The 22,809-nt window shown below is 38.6% G+C and overlaps 1 protein-coding gene across 9 annotated transcripts in view; it reads right to left on the bottom strand.

Moving 5' to 3' along the window:
• The window catches only part of EPB41L4A (erythrocyte membrane protein band 4.1 like 4A), a 270,520-nt gene that overhangs the window by 147,064 nt on the left and 100,647 nt on the right, over positions 1 to 22,809 (bottom strand). For all 9 annotated transcript variants that reach the window (XM_082376858.1, XM_082376852.1, XM_082376855.1 and 6 more), the window contains one exon: positions 11,140 to 11,244. Coding sequence is in view for 8 of the 9 variants with exons in the window: in XM_082376852.1 (XP_082232978.1) it covers positions 11,140 to 11,244 (105 nt within the window). In the remaining variant the exon portion in view is untranslated. The remainder of the gene's footprint in view (positions 1 to 11,139; positions 11,245 to 22,809) is intronic.

Here is a 22,809-nt window from a genome sequence, read left to right as displayed (position 1 = left end):
GTCATCAGTACTCCCAGGCTGCTGCACTGTTTATGATGGTCAAAGGGCTACTGAAGAAAACCTTTCTGCTTCTTGATCTTTGCCCTATTCCTTCACCAGATACCTGAAGATGCTTAGATAGTAAAGGTTCTTCCCCCCAGTTTTATTGAGATATAATTGACATATAACACCACAACCAAGTTGGATTCATCCCAGGGTCACAAGGATGGTTCAACATATGCAAATCAATGTTACATACCACATCAATAAAAGAAAAGACAGAAACCACATGATCATATCAACAGATGCAGAAAATGTAGGGACTTCTCTGGTGGTCCAGTGGTTAAGACTCTGCGCTTCCAATGCAGGGGGCACAGGTTCAATCCCTGGTTGAGGAACTAAGATCCCACACGCCACACGACGCAACCAAAAAAAAAAAAAAAAAAAAAAGAAAGGAAAAGAAAAAGCATTCGATAAAATTCAACATACATTCATGATAAAAACTCTTACCAAAGTGGGTATATACAGGAACCATATCTCAACATAATAAAAGCTATTTATGACAAACCTACAGCCAATATAATACTCAACAGTGAAAAGCTGAAAGCCTTCCTGCTAAAATCTGGAACAAGACAAGGATGCCCACTCTCACCACTTCTCTTCAACATAGTATTGGAAGTTCTAGCTACAGCAATCAGACAAGAAAAAGAAATAAAAGGTATTCAAATTGGTAAGGAAGAGGTAAAATTGTCATTATATGCAGATGACATGATACTAAATATAGAAAACCCTAAAGACTCCACACAAAAACTACTAGAAGCAAAGTAGCAAGATACAAGATTAACATACAGAAATCGGTTGCATTTCTTTACACTAGCAATGAAATATGAGAAAGGGAATGCAAACAAACAATCCTTTTTAAAACTACAACAACAAAATAAAATACTTAGTAATAAACCTCACCAAGGAGGTGAAAGACTTACATGCTGAGAACTACAAAACATTAATAAAGGAAAATGAAGGTGATTCAAAGAAACAGAAAGATATCCCATGCTCCTGAATTGGAAGAATTAATATTGTTAAAATGGCCACCCTACCCAAAGCAATCTACAGATATAATGCAATCCCTATCAAATTACCTGAGACATTTTTCACGGAACTAGAAAAAATAATCCTAAATTTTATATGGAATCATAAAAGACCCAGAATTGCCAAAGCAATCCTTAGGACAAAGAACAAAGCAGTAGGCATAACCCTCCCAGATTATGGACAATACTACAAAGCTACAGTAACCTAAACAGTGTGGTATTGGCACAAAAACAGACACATGGATCAATGGAACAGAATAGAGAGCCCAAAAATAAACGCAGACACCTATGGATAGTTAATCTTCAACAAAGGAGGCAAGAATATACAATGCAGAAAAGACAATCTCTTCAGCAGGTGGTGTTGGGAAAGTTGGAGAGCCTCATGTAAATCAATGAAGTTAGAACACACCCTCACACCATACACAAAAATAAACTCAAAATGGCTTAAAGACTTAAATATAAGACACGACCCCATAAAACTCCTAGAAGAGAACATAGGCAAAACATTCTCTGACATAAATCATACCAATGTTTTCTTAGGTCAGTCTCCCAAGGCCATAGAAATAAAAGCAAAAATAAACAAAGAGGACCTAATCAAACTTACAAGCTTCTCTACAGCAAAGGAAACCATAAACAAAATGAAAAGACAACCTACAGACTGGGAGAAAATATTTGCAAATGATGCGACAGACAAGAGCTTAATGTCCAAAATACACAAACAGCTCATACAACTCAATAACAAAAAAACAAACAACCCAATTGAAACATGGGCAGAAGGTCTAAATAGACATTTCTCCAAAGAAGATATACAGATGGCCAATAGGCACATGAAAAGATGCTCATCATTGCTAACTATTAGAGAAATGCAAATCAAAACTACAATGAGGTACCACCTCACACCAGTCAGAATGGCCATCATTAAAAAGTCTACAAATAACAAATGCTGGAGAGGATGTGGAGAAAAGGGAACCCTCCTACACTGTTGGTGGGATTGTAAATTGGCGTAGCCACTATGGAAAATAGTATGGAGGTTCCTCAAAAAACTAAAAATAGAGTTGCCATATGATCTAGCAGTCCCACTCCTGGGCATATACCCAGACAAAACTGTAATTCAAAAAGATACATGCACCCCTATGTTCACAGCAGCACTACTCACAATAGTCACGACATAAAAACAACCTAAATGCCTATCGACAGATGAATGGATAAAGAAGATATGGTGTGTGTATATATATATATATATATATATATATATATATATATAATGGAATATTACTCAGCCATAAAAAAGAATGAAACTGCCATTTGCAGCAACATGGATGGACCTAGAGATTATCATCCTAAGTGAAGTAAGTCAGAAAGACAAATACCAGATGACATCACTTATATGTGGAATCTAAAATACAACACAAATGAACATACCTACAAAACAGAAACAGACTCACAGACATAGAGAACAGACTTGTGGTTGCCAAGGGGGAGTGGGGTGGGGGAGGGAAGAATTGGGAGTTTGGGATTAGCAGATACAAACTAGCATATATAGGATGAATAAACAACAAGGTCCTACTGTGTAGCACAAGGAACTATATTCAGTGCTAAACCAGAATGGAAAAGAATATATATACTTACGACTGAGTTAATTTGCTGTACAGCAGAAATTAATACAACACTGTAAATCAACTATACTTCATTGAAATTTGTTTATAAAAACACTGTATTAGTCCAAGACATACAACATAATGATTTGATATATGTATATACTGTGAAATGATCACCAAAATTAAGTTTAGTTAACATCCATCACCTCACACAGTCTTCTTTCCTTGTGATGTGAACTTTCAATATCTAGTCTCTCAGAAACTTTCAAATACACAAAGAGTATTGTTAACTATAGTCACCATGCTGTACATTACATTCCCAGAACTCATCTCATAACTGGAAGATTTTACCTTTTGACCACCTTCACCCATATCCCCCACCTCCCACCTCTGGCAACCACTAATCTGTTATCTGCATCCATGAGTGTGGCTTTTATAGATTCCACATATAAGTGAGATCATACAGTCTTTGCCTATCTCTGTCTCACTTATTTCACTTATCCTAATGCTCTCAAGATCCATCTGTGTTGTTGAAAATGGCAGGATTTCCTTCTTTTTATGGTTAAATAACATTCCATTACTTTATTTATACATACATATATCTCACATCGTTACCCATTCATCCACTGATGACACTTAGGTTGTTTCCATGTCTTGGCTATAAAAGTTTCAATTTGTAATAATCCAACATGACAAATTTAATTTCTCTCTTTGCAATAGGACTTGTGTGATCACTTACACACATTTTATCAGTCATTACAGGCATTTGCCAGAAGCTAAAGTTACAGAAAGTGAAACCTCAAACTCACACCGCAAAATACAACAAATCGTAATGCAAAGAAGAATACCATTACTCATGGCAGCGCCTGCCTGCTAGAGCTCAATGGATGGGATCATTTTTGCTCAATAATCCTCAGAGCTTTTGGGGGCGGTGGGGAGGATACAAATATATACACAGTTTAGTTTCTCTTATTTTTAAGGAACTTATTTCAGAAAAAAATAGGGCCAGAAGAAGTAGCATTAAGTGTGTGCATATTCAGTCAGAACATAAGAAAACTATGGACAAAATCATATCAACATTTTTAGGAAAAGGCAGAGGAAAAGTGATCATAAAGAAGATTGAATAGGAATAACCAGAAGAAAACTCGAAAAGAGAAAAAAAAAGGAGAACGTGTTGTCAGAAGAGCAAAATGAGAAGATTTTAAGAACAAGGGTCAATGCAACAACATAAAGGAAGATAAGGGCTGAAAGCGTCACTTGGATGTAGCAACTAGTGACGACCCTGAGGACCGTTTCAGTGTATGATGGACATCAAAGCTGAACTGTGAGAAGTTTAAGAATGAATGAGATTTGATGGGGACATCCCTGGTGGTCCAGAGGGTAAGACTCTGCACTCCCAATGCAGGGGGCCCAGGTTCAATCCCTGGTCGGGGAGCTAGATCCCACGTGCGTGCCGCACGCAACTAAGAGTTCGCGTGCTGCAACTAAGACCCGGAGCAGCCTAAATAAATAAATAAATTTTTTTTTTTTAAAAAAAGGATGAATTAGATTTGAGAAGTGGAGGTGATGAATTTAGGCAAAGCTTTCTGGAGTTTAGGTGTGACACAGAGGGAGTCAATACGGCAGTAGACAAAGGATCACATGGGAGTGGGGGAAGGGTGGTTTTAAAAGTGAGAGATTTAAACATGCCCAAACCTTGACAGAAGAAAGGGAACAGAGAGGGAGAGGGCTGAAGATGCAGAAGAAATGAGAGGTGATAAAATCCAGGGGAGAGGCACTGGGGCTCTTCCACTGAGAGGAGAGGAAAGGATGGGTAAGGAGCAACTAAGTGTGTGAGAAGGGTTAAGGAGTTAGGGGGCTTCCATCTGATTTCTTTTATTGTCTTGGTGAAGAAAAGAAGAGTTCACTGGCGAAGAGGACATTCACATGCTGACTGAATCTGTATGCTACCTGTCTCCCTCCTTCTTTGACTTCTGAAGTCATAGGACAGCAGATTCAGCAGGTTGAATGCCATATTCTGAGAAAAGCTCTACCTGGATAGAATCTGCATTTGAAGGAGTAATTTGTAAAGACACCTCAAGTGCTAACGTTAAAATGGGATGTGATTATAACTACTAATTTTAAAACCAGAAGTAGTATTGAGATATCACATTTATTCTTATTACTGCTTTCAATATCAACAAAACTCATCTTCAAAAATCTCCAAAGCTGTTTCAGAGTCCAAAGCTTATTTGATTTTCTCTCTTCTTTCCCCCAGACTGTTTCCTTCTTTCCTCTATTCCACCTTTTAAAAATATGTATCACCAGCAATATTTTCCTCCATCCTAGTTTCAACAGGAAAGGCCTTCAAAAGGTTTAACACCTTATACAATATGTGTGGTCTCTAATTTGGTCCTACAACAATCCTGAATGTCGGGTCAGGGAAGGCATTATTCTCAATGTTCAGAAAAATGAAGTGACTTGACCATTCTTAGAAGCAGACATAGGACTCAGACCTACCTTGTGACTCCAAAGGCAGTTGTCTGTTCTACCACACACACCCCACTTATAATAACTTCTGAACACCCAAAGGCAGCTCATGTTCCTTCCAGCTTCAGAGTAATTTCAAATTCACCTAATTATTAAAGGGGATAGGCCTGTATCATAATTTCAATTCTCTGCCTATCATTAACAGATCTTACCATCCCTCCCTCATAATAAGGAATCTAGATAATCTTGAAGCAGCAACTAATATTACTCATAGACATCTGCAGATAAACATGCAGCCCTAATCACAGAAATCCTGAGCACCTGCAGAAGGATATATGCTATTATTACCCAGGAAAGTAACAGCAGCTCAGGTTTCTGCCTAATGTGGTGAAACCAAACAAGAAGGCCCTCAAGTTTCCACTGAGCAAGCAAGATAAAATGCTTCCCACAGTAACCATCTGTATTGGTTTCTTTCTGCTGCTGCAACAAATGACCATAAACTTGGTGGCTTAAAACAACAGAAATTTATTATCTTACAATTCCGAAGGCCAAAAGTCCAAAATGGTCTCAGTAGGTATAACAGACTGAATGTTTGTGTCCACCAGGAGTTTACATGTTAAAGCCCTAATCCCAATGTGATGGTATTTGGAGGTAGGGTCTTTGGGAGGTGCTTAGGTCAATCAGGAATGGGATTAGTGCTCTTGTAAGAACTCTTTTACCATGTGAGGTTACAAGAAGTCAGCTGTCCCCAACCTGGAAAAGGACCCTCACCAGAACCCAACCATGCTGGCACCCTGCTTTCAGACTTTCAGCCTCTAGAACTGTGAGAAATCAATGTTGCTTGTTTAAACCACCCAGTCTGTGGTAATTTGTTAAAGCAGCCCAAACTGACTAAGACACTGGGATTAAAAACCTAAGTGTAGGCAGAGCTGTGCTCCTTCTGGAGGAACCAGGGGAGAACCCTTGCCTTGCCCTTTCCAACTTCTAGAGGTTACCTGCCTTCCTGGCATCAAGGCCTCCTTCCAGCAAATACATGACTTTGACCTCTGCATCCACTGTCACATCTCCTCTGACTCTCCTGCCTCCTCTTTCATGTGTAAGAACTCATGTAATTATATTGGTCACACCTGGATAATCTCCCCATCACAAGATCCTTAGCCACATCTGCAAAGTCCCTGTTGCCATATAAGGTGACATATTCACAGATGTTGGGGATTAGGACACTGAGCAGAGGAAGCTGGTACCCAGTCAAAGTAAAGACACTCCCAGCTGAGCTGCTGGCCACCCGCCATGAGGAGAACAGGAAGGTGCTCCCAATGAACGGCCCCTCAACTGGGGATAGGCAGGCCTAGAACACACTGGACGCAGCCCACTCTCCCGGCAGTTCTGCTGTTCTAGATTAAGGGTCAGTACTTCAAGAGAATTTTAAATATTTACAGCTAGTAAGTGGCAGGGTCATTCGACAAAGCTGGTGTGTTCTTGTAACCCCTATGACAGACGGCGTCACAGACACCTTCCTTCACGGCTGGAAATTTTCTGTAAGTTGAACCACGGCCCAGATATAAAAGAGACATACCCCGCACAGACCAGTCTGGATTAAGAACGAACTTGATGACACAGGCCAGAGCAGAACAGAACGGAGGTTCTAGGCCCAGGCTAAGTGCTCTCACTATTGCTGTCTTTAAGGAAAGAAACTGCAAGTACATGAAGCCCACGGTGCATCTTTTTTTTTTAAAGATTTTTTTGATGTGGACCATTTTTTTAAAGTCTTTATTGAATTTGTTACAATATTACTTCTGTTTTATGTTTTGGTTTTTCGGCCGCGAGGCATGTGGGATCCCCAACCAGGGATCGAACCCACACCCCCTGCATTGGAAGGCAAAGTCTTAACCACTGGACCACCAGGGAAGTCTCCCCCGTGGTTCATCTTTAAGAGGGTGCTTTCTAAAAAAAAAAAGCCTGAGGTAATGCAGGCGGCACTGTGTTAATTCAGTCTCAGTAACCGTGTCTTCACAAAGAACTGTTTTTATTTTCCAGAGATTCTTTTACAGACCCATCCTGAGAAGTGAAGTTAAGAAATTATGATGCCCAGAGTGTTCCAAATCAAGTCAGCTGTACCCTTAGAGAGACGTTAGCTTTAACAAGATTTATTTCTGTCCAGCTGTTACTCTTTACACATACATAACACCTAAATCAATGCGTTTGCTACATGAATTTCCCAGGACTTGGTTCCATGGAATGTACATAAAATCTGTATTTTTTCATTTAATATTCCAGGCAGTAAATTCACTTTCCTCAGAATTCCTCAGACTACATGAAAAACATAGAAAGCTCCAGAACATGGCCTGCATATATTAGGTATTCATTAAATAACAGCTGAACGACCACATGAATGTGGCAACACACAAAGGCCTAAATGAGCTCTCTTGCCACAGGTTAATCTGAGAAGTTTGCTTATTGGAAATTACCATGTAACTCTTCTCAACAAACATTAATATGTAAATTGCATAGAGAGTTCTTTTTTTTAAATTTATTTATTTTATTTATTTATTTTTGTCTCTGTTGGGTCTTCATTGCTGTGCGTGGGCTTTCTCTAGTTGCGGTGAGCGGGGGCCACTCTTTGTTGCAGTGAGCGGGCTTCTCACTGCAGTGGCTTCTCTTGTTGTGCAACATGGGCTCTAGGCGCACGGGCTTCAGTAGTTGTGGCTTGCGGGCTCAGTAGTTGCGGCTCACGGGCTCTACAGTGCAGGCTCAGTAGTTGTGGCGCACGGGCTTAGTTACTCCGTGGCATGTGGGATATTCCCGGACCAGGGCTCGAACCCATGTCCCCGGCATTGGCAGGCGGATTCTTAACCACTGTGCCACCAGGGAAGCCCAAAAGAGAGTTCTTTAGTGCCCAAAGTATGCAAAACCTCTTTATCTTACACACATTCAAGTCAGGATATTATAGTGGATGAAAAGTCTTGGAGACATGAAGACTGGGTTTGAATTCTGATCTTAATACTTGCTAGTTATGTGACTTTGGAGAAACTGTTTAATCTTTTTAGATTCCGTTTCTTCATCTGTGATGGTAAGATAATAATATTTAACTTGTACAGTTGTCCTGAGCATGTAATGAACACAAGAAAATGTTCAACAGTTCCTGATACATTGATGACAACAATGGTGATGGCTGATACAGGCTGAGGCCTCTCGGTTACCCCCATTCTCCAGGACAGACAACAAGCTCCCTGCCATGTGGGAGTCCACATGTCCCAGGGACAGATTCATCAGGCATGTTGCGCCCTAATTCTCTAGGGTAGCTGCCCATCTTCTCATGCAACACACACTAATTCTCTGAGGTGGGCATAAAGCCCTCCCTAACCCTTCCTTGCCAGCTCTGCAGCCACTGCCAGTCTAACTCACTTACATCTGCATGCTTATACTTCGACCACACCAGGCTGACTATCAGTGCTGCAGGCTGCCCAGTTTATTCCCCCACCCCCAGCCAAAGTTCAGGCATGGCCCCAAGGCATGGTCCACTGCTGATGGAGGGAGGAGGAGGGAGAGCTTTTCACTGATGTAACCATCTCTTTTTCCTTGTCATCTTTCTTCCATTTTATCCCCAGCTCCTCTTCCCACTATCTCTTTTTATTTGCTTCAAGAGTTGATCTAAGTGGTGCCCATTAGGGCCTCGAAGTCTTCTCTATGTAGATCTTAATTACACTAAAGATTGTTACACAGGCATTCCCCATTAAAATCAACTTTCGGGTGCAGAAAGAGTAAAGCAATAAACAAAATCCCATCTAATGGACAGTAATTCAGGCATATTCACAGAAATCATTCCTCTATTTTTAGGACAAGGACTTTTCCCCATGGCCTGTGCTATTCTAACATAGAGTTATTCTTATTTACCATAAGCAACTATGGGATATAGAGAGTGAACAGGGAAATATGAAGTTAGGTTTACCAACAATCTCCTCAGAAACTTACAGTTGGGGAGGTTGCCCTTCCAGAGTGAAAAGGCTGCCTGCACTTCTTCCTGAGGGAGATCCCAACTTCTACCTCAGAACCCAAGAGGAGCACATCAGGAATGGAATCATGTGTTCCTACCCAGACACACTCTCCCAGCCCTGCAGAAATGACAGGCCTTGAAGAAATGGTTACCTAAAGTAAGAGTAAATTTTCATGAACTTATTCTCATAGCTTCCTACTATTAAAAGGAAAATAAGAGAATACATTTGAACGTACAAAGACTAAGTCACGTTTACAAATCACCTTTATTTTATCTGAGTTTACTAGAAAGAAATAAATTCAGGAGGCAAAAAAAAATAGTTTTTCATGTGATTTACACATCTGATGTTTTTACCACATAAAAAGCATGACTTAATATTTTTCTCCTTCTAATTGTGTAATTTATTTTCTCCTAAAACCTGTATCACAGACGCGAACCCTTAGGAATAAAGGTAACAGAAAAGAAACTCTGTTCTGAATAAGCCCTAGAAAACTTTAACTACCAATACCAACTGCTAATTCTTTTGCAATGATATGAGCCATTGTTTAAAATTCTCTAGCTTTTCACATCTTTTTCTTTGGAATGTAAAAAAAAAAAAAAAAGGACAGATAAGGTCTATATAATTTCAGCAAGACAGTCGATCTTTCCAGGCAAGGTCTGACATACTAGATAAAATCAGGAAACTGAATTTCCCTCTGCTAGGAAAAATGGTATTTCAAAAATATGAATGTAATGCAAGATATCTTCTATAGCCTTCAATTTAATCTCTCAGTACAGATTTACAGTTCTGCTATATTGACTTATGGCCTGTACAAGACAGAATTCAGTGAACTTCTGAGTATGTCCGCTCCCTTTCTTTGCATTATGCATTAATGACCACTCGCCTTTAGAAAGCAATTCCTTCCTATGGAAAGCTAACCAACACACCCAATCTTTTATTCCTACTTTGTGAAATGCTCATGTGAAACAAAATAGGTTATGGAACAAGCTCAAGAAAAATCACAAGTTACCGCCATCAATAGCATTCCACTTGTCTGCCTCTTCTCATCCTAGAACGTTCTTGGGAACAGGACAGAAAAGGCCCACTTAGACAATCATGCATCTCAATGAACAGACCCCAGACCCAGATGACCCAGTGGAGGCTGGGACAACTGAGGAAGAAAGAGGAGGAAACCTATTTTAACAGGATAAAAAATAAAAGATATGTCAAATACGGTATTTTTAAGGTAAGCATATAAGCATTATAAGCATAAATAAGACTGTCTATCTGAGGTTAAGATCTGTCTTAGACTTTTAAACCAAAAGTCACATTAATGAATATACTTTTGTACCTCAAAATCATCACCTCCAAAGTCTTTCCTCTGTTCATCACCAAGAGACAGCATTTCAGTCTTACCGAATAGAATCTATACTAACCAATGTGGTAGGTTTCTTAGTACCTCTCTACCATCCAACCAGTCAGGAATTCTTCAGTTAAATCCTCATGAACAAATGACATCCTACACCAAAAGTTTGGTTGCCATTATTACTCTTATTCCATGAAGCTCAGGAATGAAAACCCCTATTTATTTTATAATTGCTCGTCCAACTTATAAAACTTAGATCGGCACCTTTTTACACTGTATTTCTTTAAATACTCTTTAACCATTTACTTTCTTAAAAAGCAATAATGCCTATCACTTCAAGAGACTAGCCACTTGGCTCCTAACACACATGAAATGGCTAATTCAGTCCTCCTAACAGCACAAAGGGAAAGTACTCTCTATAATATGGCTGCGAAAAAACAGAAACTATGTAAGCCACCTACAAAGAAATCTGCACACACATAAGCTATGAATCCTACAACTCTACAACTTTTGGCAGAAGTGGAAAAAATGCAAAGAAATTAGCAATGGAAAACATGTTTAAGTTTTTCAGTCATTTTCAGTTACAAAAACCTAAAGATCAGGAAAAGCCAGAGATACAGTGAAATTTATACAAGAAAAATTTAATATGAAGTCATAGTACTCACCGTCTGATGGTTTCTGTCACAGTAACGCAGCCCAAAATAATCTATCTCCACAAGGTTTATGTGACGGAATACGTGCTCAAGGACAACGGAACCTTTCGTTGACTTCTGCAAAAATAATTCACAGTTTTGTTTTGTTTTGTTTTAATAAGGTGCCTTGTCTTTCTCAGTGGGACACAGTCACAGTTCTCATCTTTTATTAGCTTTGTTCACATGGGAACAATTTTATTAGCCCATAGTTCCCTCTTTAAGTTTTGCCTCAATTACAAAGAAAGGGATTTCAGTATTAAATGAATTGCTTTGGAAAACAATTTTTTAATTGTTGTACATTTTAAACTAATATAAGGTTCTTTTCTTACAGGACTGTAAAATACCTTTAAGACAAAATTATTATTTTAATAAAGATAACAGTTTATATGAAGTACATCTAATAAATTCATCAAAAAAACTTACTTTGGTTTAAAATCCCACAGTTCTTTCACTTTAAAAAGCAATTTTCGGGCTTCCCTGGTGGCGCAGTGGTTGAGAACCTGCCTGCCAATGCAGGGGGACACGGGTTCGAGCCCTGGTCTGGGAAGATCCCACATGCCACGGAGCAACTGGGCCCGTGCGCCACAACTACTGAGCCTGCGCGTCTGGAGCCTGTGCTCCGCAGCAAGAGAGGCCGCGACAGTGAGAGGCCGGCGCACAGTGATGAAGAGTGGCCCCCGCTTGCCACAACTAGAGAAAGCCCTCGCACAGAAATGAAGACCCGACACAGCCAAAAATAAATAAATAAATAAATATTTTTTAAAAAAAAAAGCGATTTTCACCTACATCATTACTCTCACAACTAATGCAGAAGATATATAAAATTAAAATAACAATAGCCAAAGCTTTTTAAAATTTTTTCTTATTTTCCTTAGTAAGGTTTTATGTTTTATTTTTTTTAGTGAAATATAGTATGCATACAATATTATGTTAGTTTCAAGTGTACTACATAAGGATTTGACATTTGCATACATTATGAAATAATCACCACAGTAAGTTTAACAACCATCTTTTCCCATACGGTTACTATGATATTATTGACCATATTCCTTGTGCTGTATATTACATCCCAGTGATTATTTATTACGTAACTGGAGGTCTGTACCTCTTAATCCCTTCGCCAATTTGGCCCCCTCCCTTCTGGCAACCATCCATTTGTCCTTTGTATCTACAAGTCTGCCTTCATTTTGTCTTATCAGTTTGTTCTGTTTCTAGATTCCACAGGTATTTGTCTTTCCCTGTCTGACTCATTGCTCTTAGTATAATACCCTCTAGATCCATCCATTTTGTCACAAATAGCAAGGCTTCTTTTTTTTTTTTTATGGCTGAGCAGTATTCTACTGTGTATATACACACTGCATCTTTATCCATTCATCTATCAATGAACACTTAGGTTGCTTCTACATCTTGGCTATTGTAAATAATGATGCGATGAACACTGGAGTGCATATATCTTTTCAAATTAGTGTTTTTGATTTCTTCAGGTAAACCCAGAAGTGAAATTGCTGGATTATATGGCAGTTCTACATTTAATTTTTCAAGAAACCCCCATACTGTTGTCCACAGTGGCTGAATCAATTTACATTCCCACCAAAAGTGTACAAGGGTTCCCTTTTCTCCATGTTCTCACAAACATTTGTTATTTGTTGCCTTTTGATGATAGCAATTCTGACAAGTATGAGGTGGTTTCTCACTGTGGTTTTGATTTGCATTTTCCTGATGATTAGTGATATAGCACATCTTTTCATGTATCTGTTGGCCATCAGTTTGCCTTCTTTGGAAAAATGTCTATTCAGGTCCTCTTCCCATTTTTAAATCGGGATGTTTGATTTTTTGCCATTAAGGTTGTATGACTTTTTTGTGTACCTTGGATATTAACCCCTTATTGGATATATTGTTTGCAAATATCTTCTCCAATTCAGTAAGCTGTCTTTTCACTTTTTTGACAGTTTCTTTTCTGTGCAAAAGCTTTTTAGTTCGATGTCATCCCATTTGTTTATTTTGCTTTTGTTTCCCCTGCCTGAGGAGACAGATCCAAAAAAATATATAGCTAAGACTGATGTCAAAGGGCCCACTGTTTATGTTTTCTTCTAAGAGTTTTATGGTTTCAGGTCTTAAATTTACATCTTTAATCCATTTTGAGTTTATTTTTGTATATGATGTGAGAAAGTAGTCCAGTTACATGTAGCTGTACAGTTTTACAAACACTATTTATTGAAGAAGCTGTCTTTTCCCCATTGTATATTTTCCTGCCTCCTTTGTCATAGATTAATTGTCCATATAAGTGTGGGTTCACTTCTAGGCTTTCTGTTCTGTTCCATTGATCTATATGTCTGTTTTTGTGCCAGTACCATATTGTTTTGATTACTGTAGCTCTGTAGTATAGCTTGAAACCATGGAATGTGATTCCTCCAGCTTTGTTCTTCCTTCTCAAGACTTCTTTGGCTATTTGGGGTCTTTTGTATTTTGATACACATTTTAGAATTATTTGTTCTAGTTCTATGAAAAATTCCACTAGTATTTTGATAGAGATTGTGATAAATCTATAGATTGCCTCGGGGAGTATGGTCATTCTAACCATATTAATTCTTTCAGTACATAAGTACAGTATATATTTTCTTTTTTTAAATAAATTTATTTTATTTATTTATTTTTGGCTGCATTGGGTCTTCATTGCTGTATGCAGGCTTTCTCTAGTTGCAGCGAGTGGGGGCTATTCTTCGTTGTGGTGCACGGGCTTCTCATTGCAGTGGCTTCTTTTGTTGCGGAGCAAGGGCTCTATGTGCGCAGGCTTCAGTAGTTGTGGCACGAGGGCTCAGTAGTTGTGGCTCATGGGCTCTAGAGCACAGGCTCAGTAGTGGTGGCACACGGGGTTAGCTGCTCCGCAGCATGTGGGATCTCCCCAGACCAGGGATCAAACCCATGTCCCCTGCATTGGCAGGTGGATTCTTAACCACTGTGCCACCAGGGAAGTCCCACAGTATATATTTTCATCTATTTGTGTCATCTTCAATTTCTTTCATCAAAGTCTTATAGTTTTCCAAGTACAAGTCTTACTTCTGTGGTTAGGCCTATACCTATTTTACTCTTTTGATATAACTGTGAGACTGTTTTCTATTTTCTTAATTTCCCTTTCCAATAGTTCATTGTTAGTGTATAGATCTGCAACAGATTTCTGTATGTTAATTTTGTATCTTGCAACTTTACTGAATTCATTTATTAGTTCTAATAGATTTCTGATGACATCTTTAGGATTTTCTATATACAGTATAATGTCATCTGCAGATAGTGACAGTTTTACTTCTTCCTTTCCAAACTGGATTCCTTTTATTTCTTTGTCCTATCTAATTGCTGTGGCAAGGACTGCCAATACTATGTTGAATAAAGCAGCAAGAGTGGGCTTCCTTGTCTTGTTCCTGATCTCAGAGGAAATGTTTTTAGCTTTTCACAATTGAGTATGATGTTGGCTGTAGGTTTGTCATATATGGCCTTTATTTTGTTGAGATATGTTTCCTACATAACCACTTTGTGAAGAGTTTTCTTTTTAATCATAAACTGAGGTTGAATTTTGTCAAAAGCTTTTCCTGCATCTATCGAGATAACTATATGACTTTTATTCTTCAATCTGTTAATGTGGTATGTTACATCGATTGATGTGCTGATATTGAACCATTCTTGCATCCCTGAGATAAATCCCTCTTAATCATGGTATATGATCTTTTTAATGTATTGTTGAATTTGGTTTGCTAATATTTTATTGATGATTTTTGCATCTATATTCATCAGTGATATTGGCCTCTAATTCTTTTTGTGGGGTCCTTGTCTGGTTTTGTATCAGGATGATGCTACCCTTGTACAATGAGTTTGGAAGCATTCCTTCCTTTGAAATTTTTTGGAATACTTTGAGGACCCATGTTAACTCTTTTTTTTTTAAATTTTATTTATTTATTTGTTTGTTTGTTTGTTTTTTGGCCGCTTTGGGTTTTCGTTGCTGTGTGTGCGCTTTCTCTAGCTGTGGCGAGCGGGGGCTATTCTTCTTTGCTGTGCATGGACGTCTCTTTGCGGTGGATTCATTTGTTGCAGATCACAGGCTCTAGGCGTGCGGGCTTCAGTAGTTGTAGCATGAGGGCTTAGTAGTTGTGGCTCACGGTCTCTAGAGCACAGGCTCAGTAGTTGTGGCGCAGGGGCTTAGTTGCTCCACAGCATGTGGGATCTTCCCAGACCAGGGCTCGAACCCGTGTTCCCTGCATTGGCAGGCGGATTCTTAACCACTGTGCCACCAGGGAAGCCCTTAACTCTTATTTAAATGTTTGGTAGTATTCACCTGTGAAGCCATCTGGTACTGGACTTTTATTTACTGGGAGTTTTTTTTTAATTACTGATTCAATTTCATTACTGGTGATTGGTCTGTTCATATTTCAATTTCTCCCTGATTCAGTCTTGAAACACTGCATGTTTCTAGGAACTTATCCATTTCTTCTAAGTTGTCCATTCTATTGGTGTATAATTGTTCACAGTAATCTCTTAGGATCCTTTGTAGCTCTGTGGTGTAAGGTGTAAATTCTCTTTCATCTCTGATTTTATTTATTTGGGCCCTCTCTTTTTTTCTTGATAAGTCTGGCTAAAGGTTTGTCAATTTTGTTTATATTTTCAAAGAACCAGCACTTAGTTTCATTGATCTTTTCTACTGTTTTTTCAGTCTCTATTTCATTTATTTCTACTCTGGTCTTTATGATTTCTTTCCTTCTGTTAATTTTGGGCTTTGTTTGTTCTTTTTCTAGATCTTTTAGGTATAAGGATAGATTGTTTGACATTTTTCGTGTTTTCTGAGGTAGGCTTGTACTGCTATAAACTTCCTTCTTAGAACTGTTTATGCTGCATCCCATAGATTTTGGATTGTTATGCTTCCATTTTCATTTGTCTCCAGATTTTTTAATTTTCTCTTTGATTTTTTTGAGTGACTCATTGGCTGTTTAGCAGCATAGTGGTTAGTCTGCAGGTCTTTGTGTTTTTTGCAGTTTTCTTCTTGTAGTTAATTTCTAGTCTAACACCAGTGAGGCTGAAAAAGATGTTTGATATGATTTCAATCTTCTTAGATTTATGGAGACTTGTTTTGTATCCTAGCATGTGATCTATCCTGGAGAATGTTCCATGTTCATTTGAAAAGAATGTATTCTGCTGCTTTTGGATGGAATGTTCTAACTGTATCTATTAAGTCTCTCTGATCTAATGTGTTTTTTAAAGCCACTGTTTCCTTATTGATTTTTAGTCTGGATGATCTGTCCATTGATGTAAGTGGGGTGTTGTTTTGGTTTTTGTTTTGCCTGTGCCCAGCGGCATGTGAGAACTTAGCTCCCTAACCAGGGATCGAACTCATGCCCCCTACCGTGAAAGAGTGGAGTCCTAACCACTGGAGCAACAGGGAATTCCCTGAAAGTGGGATGTGAAAGTCCCCTACTATTAATGTGTTACTGTCAATTTCCCCCTTTATGTTTGTTAATATTTGCTGCATGTATTTAGGTGTGCCTATGTTGGGTGCATATATATTTACAATTGTTGTATTTTCTTTCTTCTTGAATTGATCCCTTAGATCATTATATACTGTCCTTCTTTGTCTTGTTACAGTCTTTCTTTTAAAGTATATTTTGCCTGATACAAGTATTGCTACCCCCCAGCTGTCTTTTCATTTCCCTCTGCATAGAATACTTTATTCCATCCTCTTACTTTCAGTCTGTGTGTCTTAGATCTCAAGTAAGTCTCTTGTAGGCAGCATATACATGGGTCTTGTTCTTTATCCATTCAGCCAAGCTGTCTTTTGACTAGAGCATTTAGATTTAAAGTAATTGATAGGTATGTACTTATTGCCATTTTGTTAAGTTTTCTGGTTGTTTTTGTAGTTCTTTTTTCTTCCTTTCTCCTATGATAGATTTTTGGTTTGCAGTTACCATAAGGTTCATATTTAACAACCTATATACACATGATTATTTTAACGTGATGATTTCAAGTTTGAACACATTCTAACATTTTTCTCCCCCCCCCACTGTTTACTGTGTTTGACATTATATTTTATATCTTTTTGTTCTGTGTATCTCTTACCTACTTCTTGTGGATATAGATAATTTTCTATATCTTCTAGCCTTTCTACTAGCTTTATAAGTGGTTGGTCAACTACCTTTACTTTATGTTTGCCTTTACCAATTAGATTTTTCCTTTCATAATTTTCCTATTTCTATTTGTGGTCTTTTTTCTTTTCTGCTTAGAGTAGCCCCTTTAACACTTCTTACAAAGCTGGTTTTGAGGTACTGAACTCTTTTAGCTTTTCCTTGTCTGTAAAACTTTTTCTCTCTCCTTCAAATCTGAATGATAGGGACTTTCCTGGTGGCACAGTGGTTAAGAATCTGCCAGCCAATGAAGGGGACACGGGTTTGAGCATTGGTCTGGGAAGATCCCACATGCCACAGAGCAACTAGGCCCATGCGCCACAACTACTGAGCCTGCACTCTAGACCCGACGTGTCACAACTACTGAAGCCAACGCGCCTAGACCCCATGCTCTGCAACAACAGAAGCCACAGCAATGAGAAGCCCGCGCACCGCAACAAAGAGTAGCCCCCACTCGCCGCAACTAGAGAAAGCCCGCACTCAGCAAGGAAGACCTAATGCAGACAAAAATAAATAATAAATAAATTTATTTTTTTAAAAAAATCTGGATTAGGAGATTGGTTCAAGATGGCGGAGTAGAAGGACATGCTCTCACTCCCTCTTTCGAGAACACCAAAATCACAACTGCTGAACAATCATCGACAGGAAGACACTGGAACTCACCAAAAAAGATACCACACATGCAAAGACAAAGAAGAAGCTGCAATGAGATGGTAGGAGGGGCTCTATCACAATAAAATCAAATCCTATAACTGCCGGGTGGGTGACTCACAAACTGGAGAACACTTACCACAGAAGTCCACCCACTGCAGTGAAGGTTCTAAGCCACACGTCAGGCTTCCCAACCTGGGGGTCTGGCAACAGGAGGAAGAATTCCTAGAGAATCAGACTTTGAAGGCTAGTGGGATTTGATTGCAGGACTTTGGCAGGACTGGGGGAAGCAGAGAGTCCACTCTTGGAGGGCACACACAAAGTAGTGTGTGCATCAGAACCCAGGGGAAGGAGCAGTGACCCAATAGGAGACTGAACCAGACCTACCTGCTAGTGTTGGAGGGTCTGCTGCAGAGGTGGGGGGTGGCTGTAGCTCACCATGAGGACAAGGACACAGGCAGCAGAAGTTCTGGGAAGTACTCCTTGGCTTGAGCCCTCCCAGAGTCTGCCATTAGCCCCACCAAAGAGCCTGGGTAGGCTCCAGTGTTGGGTCGCCTCAGGCCAAACAACCAGAAGGGAGGAAACCCAGCCCCACCCATCAGCAGTCAAGCGGATTAAAGTTTTAATGAGCTCTGACCACCAGAGCAACAGCCAGATCTAACCACCACCAGTCCCTCCCATCAGAAAACTTCCACAAGCCTCTAAGATAGCCTCATCCACCAGAGGGAAAACAGCAGAAGCAAGAAGAACTACAATCCTGCAGCCTGTGGAACAAAAACCACATTCACAGAAAGATATACAAGATGAAAAGGCAGAGGGCTATGTACCAGATGAAGGAACAAGATAAAACCCCAGAAAAACAACTAAATGAAATGGAGATAAGCCATCTTCCAGACAAAGAATTCAGAATAATGATAGTGAAGATGATCCAGGACCTCGGAAAAAGAATGGAGGCAAAGATCGGGAAGATGCAAGAAATGTTTAACAAAGATCTAGAAGAATTAAAGAACAAACAAACACAGATGAACAATAAAATAACTGAAATGAAAACTACACTAGAAGGAATCAACAGCAGAATAACTGAGGCAGAAGAACAGATAAGTGACGTGGAAGACAGAATGGTGAAATTCACGGGGCTGTGGAACAGAATAAAGAAAAAAGAATGAAAAGAAATGAAGACGGTCTAAGAGGCCTTTGGGATAACAATAAACACAACAACGTTCGCATTATAGGGGTCCCAGAGGGAGAAGAGAGAGAGAAAGGACCCGAGAAAATATTTGAAGAGATTATGGTCGAAAACTTCCCTAACATGGGAAAGGAAATAGCCAACCAAGTTCAGGAAGCACAGAGAGTCCCATACAGGATAAACCCAAGGAGAAACATACCGAGACACATAGTAATTAAATTGGCAAAAAATAAAGACAAAGAAAAATTACTGAAAGCAGCAAGGGAAAAACAACAAATAATATACAAGGGAACTCCCATAAGGCTAACGGCTGATTTCTCAGCAGAAACTCTACAAGCCAGAAGGGAGTGGCATGATATACTTAAAGTGATGAAAGGGAAGAACCTACAACCAAGATTACTCTACCTGGCAAGGACATCATTCAGATCCGATGGAGAAATCAAAAGCTTTACAGACAAGCAAAAACTAAGAGAATTCAGCACCACCAAACCAGCTCTACAACAAATGCTAAAGGAACTTCTCTAAGAGGGAAACACAAGAGAAAAAAAAGGACCTACAAAAACAAACGCATAACAATTAAGAAAATGGTAATAGGAAAATACATATTGATAATTACCTTAAACGTGAATGGATTAAATGTTACAACTAAAACACATAGGCTCGCTAAAAGGATACAAAAACAAGACCCATACATATGCTGCCTACAAGAGACACACTTCAGACCTAGGGACACATACAGACTGAAAGTGAGGGGACGGAAAAAGATATTCCATGCAAATGGAAATCAAAAGAAAGCTGAAGTAACAATACTCATATCAGATAAAATAGACTTTAAAATAAAGAATGTTACAAGAGACAAGGAAGGACACTACATAATGATCAAGGGATCAATCCAAGAAGAAGATATAACAATTATAAATATATATGCACCCAACATAGGAGCACCTCAATACATAAGGCAATTGCTAACAGCTCTAAAAGAGGAAATCGTCAGTAACACAATAATAGTGGGGGACTGTAACACCTCACTTACACCAATGGACAGATCACCCAAACAGAAAATTAATAAGGAAACACAAGCTTTAGAGGAGACAACAGACCAGATAGATTTGATTGATATTTATAGGACATTCGATCCAAAAACAGCAGATTACACTTTCTTCTCAAGTGCACACGGAACATTCATCAAGTCTCAGAAAATTTAAGAAAATTGAAATCATACCAAGCATCTTTTCTGACCACAACGCTATGAGATTAGAAATGAATTACAGGGGAAAAGAACGTAAAAAACACAAACACACGGAGGCTAAACAATACATTATTAAATAGCCAAGAGATCACTGAAGAAATCAAAGAAGAAATCAAAAAATACCTAAAGACAAATGACAATGAAAACATGACGGCCCAAAACCTATGGGATGCAGCAAAAGCAGTTCTAAGAGGGAAGTTTATAGCTATACAAGCCTACCTCAAGAAACAAGAAACATCTCAAATAAACAATCTAACCTTACACTTAAAGAAACTAGAGAAAGAAAAACAAACAAAACCCAAAGTTAGCAGAAGAAATCATAAAGATCAGAGCAGAAATAAATGAAATAGAAACAAAGAAAACAATAGCAAAGATCAATAAAACTAAAAGCTGGTTCTTTGAGAAGATAAACAAAATGGATAAACCATTAGCCAGACTCATCAAGAAAAAGAGGGAGAGAACTCAAATCAATAAAATTAGAAATGAAAAAGGAGAAGTTACGACAGACACCGCAGAAACACAAAGCATCCTAAGAGACAACTACAAGCAACTCTATGTCAATAAAATGGACAACCTGGAAGAAATGGACAAATTTTTAGAAAGGTATAACCTTCCAAGACTGAACCAGGAAGAAATAGAAAATATGAACAGACCAATCACAAGGAATGAAACTGAAACTGTGATTAAAAATCTTCCAACAAACAAAAGTCCAGGACCAGATGGCTTCACAGGTGAATTCTATCAAACATTTAGAGAAGAGCTAACACCCATCCTTCTCAAACTCTTCCAAAACATTGCAGAGGAAGGAACACTCCCAAACTCATTCTGTGAGGTCACCATCACCCTGATACCAAAACCAGACAAAGATACTACAAAAAAAGAAAATTACAGATCAATATCACTGATGAATATAGATGCAAAAATCCTCAAGAAAATACTAGTGAACAGAATCCAACAACACATTAAAAGGATCATACACCATGATCAAGTGGGATTTATCCCAGGGATGCAAGAATTCTTCAATATATGCAAATCAATCAATGTGATATACCATATTAACAAATTGAAGAATAAAAACCATATGATCATCTCAATAGATGCAGAAAAAGCTTTCGACAAAATTCAACACCCATTTATGATAAAAATTCTCCAGAAAGTGGGCACAGAGGGAACCTACCTCAACATAATAAAGGCCATATATGACAAACCCACAGCAAACATCATTCTCAATGGTGAACAACTGAAAGCATTTCCTCTAAGATCAGGAACGAGACAAGGATGTCCACTCTCACCACTATTATTCAACAGAGTTTTGGAAGTCCTAGCCATGGCAATCAGGGAAGAAAAAGAAATAAAAGGAATCCAAATTGGAAAAGAAGAAGTAAAACTGTCACTGTTTGCAGATGACGTGATACTATACATAGAGAATCCTAAAGATGACACGAGAAAACTACTAGAGCTAATCAGTGAATTTGGTAAAGTTGCAGGATACAAAATTAATGCACAGAAATCTCTTGCATTCCTATACACTAATGATGAAAAATCTGAAAGATAAATGAAGGAAACACTCCCATTTACCACTGCAACAAAAAGAATAAAATACCTAGGAATAAACCTACCTAGGGAGACGAAAGAGCTGTATGCAGAAAACTATAAGACACTGATGAAAGAAATTAAAGATGATACCAACAGATGGAGAGATATACCATGTTCTTGGATTGGAAGTATCAATATTGTGAAAATGACTATACTACCCAAAGCAATCTACAGATTCAATGCAATCCTTATCAAGCTACCAATGGCATTTTTTACAGAACTAGAACAAAAAATCTTAAAATTTTTATGGAGACACAAAAGACCCCCGAATAGCCAAAGCAGTCTTGAGGGAAAAAAACAGAGCTGGAGGAATCAGACTCCCTGACTTCAGACTATACTACAAAGCTACAGTAATCAAGACAATATGGTACTGGCACAAAAACAGAAATATAGATCAATGGAACAGGATAGAAAGCCCAGAGATAAACCCACACACCTATGGTCAACTAATCTATGACAAAGGAGGCAAGGATATACAATGGAGAAAAGACAGTCTTTTCAATAAGTGGTGCTGGGAAAACTGGACGGCTATATGTAAAAGAATGAAATTAGAACACTCCCTAACACCATACACAAAAATAAACTCAAAATGGATTAGAGATCTAAATATAAGACCAGGCACTATAAAACTCTTAGAGGAAAACATAGGAAGAACACTCTTTGACATAAATCACAGCAAGATCTTTTTTGATCCACCTCCTAGAGTAATGGAAATAAAAACAAAAATAAACAAATGGGACCTAATGAAACTTAAAAGCTTTTGCACAGCAAAAGAAACCATAAACAAGATGAAAAGACAA

This window comes from Balaenoptera borealis (assembly GCF_965194805.1).
Source record: "Balaenoptera borealis genome assembly, chromosome: 2".
In the NCBI taxonomy this organism is placed as follows: Eukaryota; Metazoa; Chordata; class Mammalia; order Artiodactyla; family Balaenopteridae; genus Balaenoptera; species Balaenoptera borealis.
The sequence above is the reverse complement of the archived record's forward strand: the minus strand, read 5'-3'. Positions and strand labels throughout refer to the sequence as shown.